The sequence below is a fragment of the Penaeus chinensis genome, chromosome 27, assembly GCF_019202785.1.
Source record: "Penaeus chinensis breed Huanghai No. 1 chromosome 27, ASM1920278v2, whole genome shotgun sequence".
Taxonomy (NCBI): domain Eukaryota; kingdom Metazoa; phylum Arthropoda; class Malacostraca; order Decapoda; family Penaeidae; genus Penaeus; species Penaeus chinensis.
Window position 1 is genome coordinate 18559723 of NC_061845.1, and position 10000 is coordinate 18569722.

The 10000-nt window shown below is 48.4% G+C and overlaps 1 protein-coding gene across 1 annotated transcript in view; it reads right to left on the reverse strand.

Moving 5' to 3' along the window:
• Positions 1–10000, reverse strand: part of LOC125039516 (ATP-binding cassette sub-family C member 9-like) — a 72466-nt gene that overhangs the window by 7898 nt on the left and 54568 nt on the right. The window contains exons 16-27 of the mRNA XM_047633542.1: positions 9892–9997; positions 9605–9742; positions 9050–9298; positions 8736–8905; positions 8385–8564; positions 5787–6055; positions 5261–5457; positions 4489–4710; positions 3100–3257; positions 2457–2652; positions 2090–2348; positions 1659–1873 (exon numbers count right to left, since the gene is read on the reverse strand). Coding sequence (XP_047489498.1) covers positions 1659–1873; positions 2090–2348; positions 2457–2652; positions 3100–3257; positions 4489–4710; positions 5261–5457; positions 5787–6055; positions 8385–8564; positions 8736–8905; positions 9050–9298; positions 9605–9742; positions 9892–9997 — 2359 coding nt within the window. The remainder of the gene's footprint in view (positions 1–1658; positions 1874–2089; positions 2349–2456; positions 2653–3099; positions 3258–4488; positions 4711–5260; positions 5458–5786; positions 6056–8384; positions 8565–8735; positions 8906–9049; positions 9299–9604; positions 9743–9891; positions 9998–10000) is intronic.

Here is a 10000-nt window from a genome sequence, read left to right on the forward strand (position 1 = left end):
TCAAGTTCTGCGAATCGATCAGAGACTGCCGCAGCGAACCCACAGGTACACTTCTCCTCTCACAGTCTGTCCAAGTGAAACAACCTAGAGTGGCCACTGGAGGGACGAGGAGTTTAGAAGTGTATCCGGTAGCCACAACTAGCCTATGGTTAGTGCCACAGAACTTGGTACTCCGGTAAACCCTGCAATTCCGGAGAATCCTCCATCGAGTGCTGACAAGAATGTGGTCGATTCGATATCCTTCGCTACAATACCCGTATTGCTATACAATGTTTAGCGATGCGGGTTGGAGCGCTGAAAATCCTCATTCTCTGGGACCTAGCAAAGTCTGGAGAAACAGGCTGTTCTCGCTGCTGGGATCAGCTCCCGAGCCATGGGACTCAACAGACAACTCGTAGCCAGCTCGATCGCAGCCGGATACCGCACTGAAGTCACCCAGAACAATGCGAATGTCTCGCCGGGAGCAATTGTCTGCCACGGATGCGAGTTTGGCGCGGAACGCCACTTTCACATCGAGTTTGTAAACATCGGTAGAAACGTATACAGCAATAAGAGACACGAAGCCAAAAGCATGCTCTCTCTCTCTCTCTCTCTCTCTCTCTCTCTCTCTCTCTCTCTCTCTCTCTCTCTCTCTCTCTCTCTCTCTCTCTCTCTCTCTCTCTCTCTCTCTCTCTCTCTCTCTCTCTCCCCCTCTGCTGTGTGGTGCAGCGGTAGCGATCTCGTCTAGCAATCTTGCTGACCTGCGTTCGAATCCCTCGCCGCCAGTGGATGGTAACCCCGGCCATTCCTTGCACACAGGTGATAACTTAGAAGCAAAATAAAACAGACACTATGTCACACCAAGAATATCCATTGTAACAAATAAAATTAAATTAAAAAACCTAAGAAAAAAAAACTCTCTCTCCCATTCCCTCTCTTTCTCATTCCCTCTCTCTTTCTCTCATTCCCTCTCTCTCTCTCATCCTCTCTCTCTCTCTCATCCTCTCTCTCTCTCTCTCACTCTCTCTCTCTCTCTCTCTTTCTCATTCTCTCTCTCTCTCTTATTCTCTCCCTCACTCGCTCTCTCTCTCTCATTCTCTCTCTCTCTCATTCCCTTTCTCTCTCATTCTTATTTTCTTTCTCTGTCTCATTCTCTCTCTGTCTCATTCTCTCTCTCTCTCATTCTCTCTCTCTCTCTCTCATTCTCTCTCTCTCATTCTCTCTCTCTCTCATTCTCTCTCTCTCTCTCTCATTCTCTCTCTCTCTCATTCTCTCTCTCTCTCATTCTCTCTCTCTCTCATTCTCTCTCTCTCTCTCTCTCCCATTCTCTCTCTCTCTCTCATTCTCCCTCTCTCTCTCTCTCTCTCATTCTCTCATTCTTTCTCTCTCTCTCATTCTCTCATTCTCTCTCTCTCTCATTCTCTCTCTCTCTTATTCTCCCTCTCTCTCTCATTCTCTCTCTCTCTCTCATTCTCTCATTCTCTCTCACTCTCTCATTCTCTCATTCTCTCTCTCTCTCATTCTCTCATTCTCTCTCTCTCTCTCTCCCTCATTCTCTCTCTGTCTCATTCTCTCTCTCTCATTCTTATTTTCTTTCTCTCTTCTTCTTTCATTTTTACTCTCGCTCTCTCCCTCTCTACTCTGCCCGTCTTTTTTTTCTCTTTCCTTCCTTCTCTCACCTTTTCTCCCGGGTTGATGGTGAATGTCAGTCCACTCAGCACGGGAGCGAGCATTGGGTCATAGGTCAAGGTCACAGACTGGAACTCGACCCGCCCTTCCAGCGGCCAGCCCGGGGGAAGTCCCGATGACCTCGATGTTGAGCCTGACCCCGAGGACGACCCTGACCTGCCCGAGGTGCGGCTGGAGGAACGGCGGCGGCGGGCCAGAGACGAGTCTGGGCAGAATGGGAGACCGAATCACACTAGGTGTCAAACTATGTTTTTTTTTCTTTCTTTCTTTCTTTTCTTCTTTTTGTTTTTCTTTCAACATACATCTAGTGTATATATCTATCCATTTATCTACCTCTTAAACCCTAGAAATGAATGACAGCTTAAGAGCAGGTGACGTTTGGCACCTCCGAGGCTAGAGGCCGCCTCGGCGCCGGACTCACCTCGCGCGGGCGTCGTCCTCCTGGCGGGCGGCGCGTCTTCGGCGGGCAGCGTGGCGTACTGCTGCACCCTCTCCACGGCGTTCAGGCACATCTCCGTGTCGGCAAGGAAGCGCACCATCCAGTTCAGGTAGACGGGCACGAGGAGCGTGTAGTTGATGGCTAGACCGACCATGGCCGGTTTCAGTCCGCTCTGGAACACCGTCGACCACAGCAGCGTCGCCACGGTCGCACAGAACACGATCACGCCGCCGATGTAGTCCTGTGGAGAGAGGAGACGTTGGCGGCGCTGGCTGGAGGATTCGCGCCCTCGAAGGAGCTTTAATGGACACGCACACATACTCATGGGGCACAGGCCACCTGCACTTACGAGACAGATGCCGAGCCAGCGGTTGCCAGCGTGTAGGAGGGTGAATGCCGTGACGTGCGTGTCGAGGCGGTGGAGCAAGACGTCTGTGAACCTGCGCTGGTGTCCGTAAGCGCGCACGACCACGGCGCCCGCAACGCTCTCGCTGATGTGGCTGTAGAGCGGCGAACGCGACAGGCTCTCCAGGCGCTTCAGCTCTCTGCAAGGACGGAGGGTCAGGCTTTGTGGTTTGCTCTTGGGCCTCTTGGAGCACTTACAGAAAAGCGCTCCTGTGCTATTTTTGGTGAACAAATGAATGGTGTTCGACGTGTGTGATTGGTGGAGAGCTTTGGCCGAAATCAATTTGCATATGTACTGCTTTGTTTTGTATTCGGTCATTGAATCATAAAATAAAATGACAACTAAAGGGACACAGGAAAGCAATTCCGCAACTGTGTTACTGATGCCATTTGACTATTTTGAGCTGTAATTGGCTTTATTCAGTCTAGCTGTATTGTGACATCAGTTGAAAGATATAAACAGAGATAAAGAAAGACAAAAGAAAAAGAGGGAGAGAAATAGAGATCAGAAGAAGAAGAGAGAGAAAGAGAGAGCAGGGAATAACCAAGAAGAACAAGGATTAGACAGCCATCTGTTTAAGGCCTACCTCGAGGAGCACCGGAAGAACTTCTGCACGGCGTAGTAGAGTCCGCAGATGGGCACGGCGACCACCAGGAAGGCGGGCGTCACGACGGCGTTCACCACGACCGCCGACGTCACCAGCAGCACGAAGAAGAGCAGGTGCGTCACCGAGCGCGCCAGCTCCTGGGGTCGCACATGATTAATTATAATGAATTATAATTAATAATTTAGTCTTATTACATTTCTTGCAATGGATATCCTTGGTATGACATGCTGTCTGTTTTATTTTGTTTCTAAATTACCCCCTGAGTGCAAGGAATGGCCGGGGTAACCATCCACTGGCGGCGAGTAATTTGAACGCAATTCAAAAGGATTGCTAGACAAGATCGCTACCTCGAATGAGGGCGTGATTCGGACTCTAAATCGGTGTCATTCTACGATGCTACTTTTCATTCCACTTTTTTTGAATCATTTTAGCAAATCAGTTGCAGTGGACATCTCATATTGATGTCATAGGACTAAGGATTTGAAAGTAACTGACCTTATGTACTGAGTTTACCAACTGGAACTAGCATACCCTCATTTATTTAGTGTTGTGCAATCTGGGTCATGGTATAACTGATTCACCTCGTGTCCCTTGCTGTCTATCAGGAAAAGTTAATGGGCGTAATAAATATCTCAAACTCTAACGGCTATAATTCAAATTTGTAAACAGCCTTCCCTTTTGAAAGAAGGATATCCTATTCAAACAAACAGCACTCTCTTTGTATAGAACATTGACACTAACAAGAACTTTGACACTAACAAGAGGTGTCAGAGCGCTTCGAACAGCTCCCTCTCAGCGAAGCAAGAGGGTCAGAATTGGCAATTTCTTCCTGACACAACTAGATTGCTTAATTCTCGAAATTCAAAGTCTAGATTTGCTTGTCTAAACTATTACATATTTTCTCTACTGTTCATCTTGTATTTTCAAGTTTGCGCTTCTCATTTATATTTTACTTTTTTCTCATTCTTTTTGGTTTGCCCTACAGTTTGGCATTTCTACTACTTCGTTAAGTCTATGGTTTAGAAATGTTTGTTAACATTCCTTGCTTTATGCGTATAATACAGTTTAACGCATGCTCTTAATACAGAACTGCATACGTTTTTGCTTCATAATCTTGAATGTATAACTATTGTTATACATCAGACCCATAACAATTCACTATTGTTGTCTTTTTTACCTTTTTGAAGTCAAACATTTTGTATCACAGTATCAATGTATTAGACTCAGGGATGAATTTAAGTGACGGACGATTGATGTTATCTCACAAATGAACAATCCTTCCATCCTTCCTAACTTACCAGATAAACTAGAATCGTACATGATGACAACCTAATCCAGTGGACCTTATGCCCCTCTGGTGACCCTGACCTTATCGATCATTGCAGTATCCGTGGTGAACCGGTTCATGATCCTGCCAGCGGGGGTGGTATCGAAGAACCGCACGGCGCACTTGGCAAGGTTCTGGAGCATGTCTCGGTGGAGCCTCTGCCGCCCGCGGGCCGCCGCCACCTGGCCCAGGATGTTCGTGGACAGGGACAGGAGCACGGACAAGCCCGAGAGGCCCACGTACACCTTGTAGTAGAAGTGCATCTGCAGGAAGAAACGAGAAGGTGTTTGGTTTGGTGTGAAAGAATTTGTGCTTCCCTTTCTTTTATTTGCATAACGGTCTGCATGCCCAACTTTGTCTAGTCATCTGCCACTCTCTGTCCCTCTGCGTCTCTTCATCTGTTCATCTGTTTCTTGGTTACCCTTTTCTCTTATCTTCTTCCTCTTACCTCTTGTTCTCCCTTTCTGTCTCTCTATTCCTCCCACCATTCTTTAGCTCTTTTGCCTTTCTCTTCCCCCTCCTCCACATCGTCTTCCCCACTTTGCAATTCTCTGCCTCTTCCTTTCCCTCCTCATCCCTTCCGTCTTCCTCCCTCCCCATTTTCTCCCTTATTCTTCTCAGTTATCCCTGTCTCTCCCACCTCTCTTCCTTTACTTCTTCCTTGTCTTCTTTCCCTACCTCCTTCCCTTCTACCTTTTTCTTCTTCCTCCCTCTCATCCCTTATATCTCCCTCTGTTTCTCTAATGTTCCTCCCGCATCTTTCCACTCGCCCTTTCGCCTCTCGCTTTCTCCTTCCTCCCTCTCTTTCCTCACCGTCTCCTCCACGAAGGCCGTGTATCTGTCACCGACGCTGAGGACCAGTGGGTCTACCGGCTTGGCTCGCTCGCCCGGCATGTTCTTCTGACGCAGGTGGGTCTCGTAGTCGTCCCAGTGGCTCTTCTCCGTCATGTTCCAGGCGTTGGCCTCGCCCGACCACTTGCCGAGCCAGATGTCCAGCATCACGGACACGCCTGCGGGGGAGAGGGGGGGGGGGTAAAGATCTTTCTGCTTTGTGTGTGATGGGCCGACTTTACTCTACTGGAAAGAGGGGTAAAGGGGTAGAGAACATGAGGATTATTAAGAGGGAGAGAAAAATAAAGAAGTATATTGAGAATAGAATGGTTACCGGGGGTGGGGGGGGGGGTGAAGGAAAAGAAGACAGAAACAGATAGACAAAATGAGTAGGTGCAGAAGAGATATGACGAGGAAAATGGAGAGAGAGAGAGATAAGTCAGGTAGAGACAGATAGGAAGAGAGAGGAGTAAGTGAGAAAAGAAGGGGCGGCAGGGGCGTGCGTTACCTTGGCCCAGCAGAGCGCAGAAGAGGTATCCGAGGCCGAAGGTGAGGCCGCACGCCCGCAGATACACCACATAGTTCCACTTGGAGATCCTCCCTCGCTCGCGCTCCTCCTCGGCCACCAGCCTCCCGTCCTCGACGTCCTCCTCGAGAGGAACCTCTTCCTCGAGTTCCAGGTCTTCGTCAAGGTCGTCACCGAGGTTGTTGGAGGAGGAGATGACGCGGCCCAAGTGCCACTTGTCCGAGGGCGACGTACTCGGCCGCTTCGTCGACCTGTGGACGAAAGTGTTTCTGTTTACAAGTAATGGGCACCTCGTCCGAAAGTCTGGAATGAAGAGCAAGTGAACAGCTCCTGCAGGGAGGATCTATCTGCCTCACTCGAAAAGGGAAGAAAACAGTGACGAAAAAAAAACACATACATACATATATATATATATATATATATATATATATATATATATATATATATAATGTATGTGTGTGTGTGTGAGTGTGTGTGTGTGTGTGTTTGTGTGTGTGTGTGTGTGTGTGTGTGTGTGTGTGTGTGTGTGTGTGTGTGTGTGTGTGTGTGTGTGTGTGTGTGTGTGTATACGTATATATATATATATATATATATATATATATATATATATATATATATATATATATAATGTATGTGTGTGTGTGTGAGTGTGTGTGTGTGTGTGTGTTTGTGTGTGTGTGTGTGTGTGTGTGTGTGTGTGTGTGTGTGTGTGTGTGTGTGTGTGTGTGTGTGTGTGTGTGTGTGTGTGTGTGTGTGTGTGTATACGTATATATATATATATATATATATATATATATATATATATATATAAATATATATATATATATATATATATTTTTTTTTTTTTTTTTTTTTTTTCAACAGTCATTCATTCCACTGCAGGCCATAGGCCTCTCTCAATTTACTATTGAGAGGTTATATGGCAGTGTCACCCTTGCCTGATTGGATGCCCTTTCTAATTAACCGCGGTTCGGCGCGCTAGCACTTATGCCACCTGCGTTCGAGCGCAGGCATTTTTACGACCGCCGGAACGGGGAACTGAACTCAGGACCACGAGGGTTGGAGTCCAGTACTCTAACCACTGGACCATCGCGGCAGTCATATATATATATATATATATATATATATATATATGTAATAAAGAAACCAGACGGAGAAGTGACATATAATAAGAATGAAATCTTAGGAGTATTGGAAGACTTTTACAAGATCTATATAACTCAAATGAACAGCCATGGATAGAAGCGAACGCGGTGACTAGAGACGTACCTAGCATCACAACAGAAAAAATAAAAAGAGCGCTTAAGGGCATGAAGAGAGGGAAAACACCAGGTGAAGACGGACTTAATATAGAACCTATAGCAGAAATTGCAACAATGAAACTAGTCAATCTTTTTGACAAATGCCTTCTCAACAGAAAAACTCCGAAAGTCTGGAAAATGCAACAATTATTTTGAAACATAAAAAAAAGAGGATAGAAAGGGTCTAAAAAACTACTGAACCATAAGCCCCCTTTCGAATATATATATATATATATATATATATATATATATATATATATATATATATATGTGTGTGTGTGTGTGTGTGTGTGTGTGTGTGTGTGTGTGTGTGTGTGTGTGTGTGTGTGTGTGTGTGTGTGTGTGAGTGATAGATAGATAGATAGATAGATAGATAGATAGATAGATAGATAGATAGATAGATACACAGAAAGATAGATAGATAGGTAGATAGAAATATAAATTAATAGACAGACAGACAGATAACCGACACATAGATAGATAGATAGATAGAGTTTCCTTCCACTGCTGCAGGAGCGGGATTCGTTTATTATTCTTTCGTCTAATCTTTATTCATTCTTTAATTTAAATACGGGATGGACACTAGAATATCTTTACGCACAAAGTTCTCACTACGCTCTGTAATTCTTCCTTTCTGAAGAGATGAAAGGGGGAGGTTCAGAATGAAAAGTCTTATTTTTGTACTCTGTGCAAATTATATCGGAGGAAGCAGTATGAACAAGAAAGGAAAAAAAGAGAAAGAAAGATACGGATTTGGAGGATGAACAGAAGGAGCCAAAAGAGAAAATATGTGGATGAGAATGGAGAACAACGAGAAGGGGGAAAACATAATGAGAATAAGAAGAGAATAATTAGAATAAGGAGGAGGATGAAGAGGAAGAGGAGGAAAAGAAGGGAGATGAGGAGGACAACGAAAAGGAGGAGGAGGAAGAGGAAGAGGAGGAAAAGAAGGGAGATGAGGAGGACAACGAAAAGGAGGAGGAGGAAGAGGAAGAGGAGGAAAAGAAGGGAGATGAGGAGGACAACGAAAAGGAGGAGGAGGAAGAGGAAGAGGAGGAAAAGAAGGGAGATGAGGAGGACAACGAAAAGGAGGAGGAGGAAAAGGAAGAGGAGGAGGAGGAGGAAGAGGAGGAGGAGGAGGAAGAGGAGGAGGAGGAGGAGGAGGAGGAGGAGGAGGAGACGAAGACGTGTGTCACTTAGGGCTTTGCAATTAAGGGATGCGCTGAAGGAGAAGAAGACGAGGAAGATAAGGCGGAGAAGACCTCCGAGAGCTACGCACTTGATGGAGGCGCTGGAGAAGAGCCTGTGCAGCATGTTGCCTTGCGGGGCGAAGGCGGGCGAGGAGCGCATGCGGGGCAGAGGGCGGGGCTGCGGCGGGAGGCTCTTGGCGTGGCGGGGCAGTCCCCCCCGCGCCGCCCGCGATGACTTCCTGCCGAAGGCCGGCGCGCTCGACTTGATCCTGGAGAAAAGGGCGCGGCGTTAGTGGTCGGTTCGAGGAGGCCGTGTGGCCCTCGAAAAGGTCTCCGTCAGGTTGGAAGCAGGCCCTTTTCCTAAATAGCAATACCTCTTTCCCTGACACTCTGATACCCCTTATCACTCGAGGGTCGCTCTTCACCTTCGGGAGGCTCACCTAAAGAGCGGGAGCTTGGCAGGCGTGTGGGCGAAGGCGTGTCGCGGCAACGGCGGCGTCAGAGCGGGAAGGTACTCGCATTCGTCCCCCGGCAGGAGGGCACTGTGGCTAACGTGGCGGTTGATGCTGTACTTCCTGACGGGGCGCGGGCAGAAGTCCACCTCCTTGCTCTGGGGGAGGGGGGGGGGGGGTTACGGACATTCAGGCAACTGTGAGCCGGCAGTGCGCAGCATCACGGCTGTTTGATTTTTATTCTCACAGGAAAAAACGCAACTTATATAACTACTTCGTTTTGCTGTCTAGAAAAAGCGTACCTCTTCCCTGGCGCCCCTGCGAGTGTGGTGCGGGGACGCCGAGCCCCTCTGGATGGAGATCCTAGTGACGAGGCGAAGGAGCGACCACCTCTCCCGCGCGGTGCGCCCCTCGAGTCGCCCCTCGTAGTCGTACTCCCCCATGGGGGCGCCCTCCTTGGCCCCCCACTCGCGCCACAGCTCCGGCGCGGCCCGGGCCACCTCCGAGGGCGTCCCCTGGTGCTTGATGCTGCCGCCCTCCAGGTAGATGATCTGCGGGAGAGAGAGGAGCTGGGTCACGCAGACTCTTCTCTTTGAGGCAACATGCATATGGATGTGGAAAGTGTGCAGTTACTCTATCGACAAGTAAAATGCACACACACACACGCACACACACACACACACACACACACACACACACACACACACACACACACACACACACACACACACACACACACACACACACACACACACACACACACAAACACACACACACACACACACACACACACACACTCACACTCACACACTCACACTCACACTCACACACTCACATACATATGGCGATGGACTCACTTTGGTGGCGTGGCGAGTGAGGTGAGTGAGGTGAGTCGCCAGAATGACTGTGCGTCGGCGCTGGAGGAGCAGCTTGACCACGCCCTCCTCCCACACCTTAGCACTCACGCCTGCGTCCAGGGCGGAGAAGGGCGCGTCCTAGCGGGCGGGGGCAGAGGGAGAAAGTTATATCGTTAACTTAGGAGTAATTAAGTATGCAACTTTATTGCTAATCAAGTAAGGAACAGAATGAATGGGTACGCATAAAATCATCGCCCGATCAGCACAAGTCCAGCGGTGCCGCCTACCAGGATGACGGTGCGGGCGTCGGAGTAGAGCGCCCTCGCGATGGCCACGCGCTGCCGCTGCCCGCCCGACAGGTTGATGCCCCGCTCCCCGATCTCGGCCTGGTCCCTG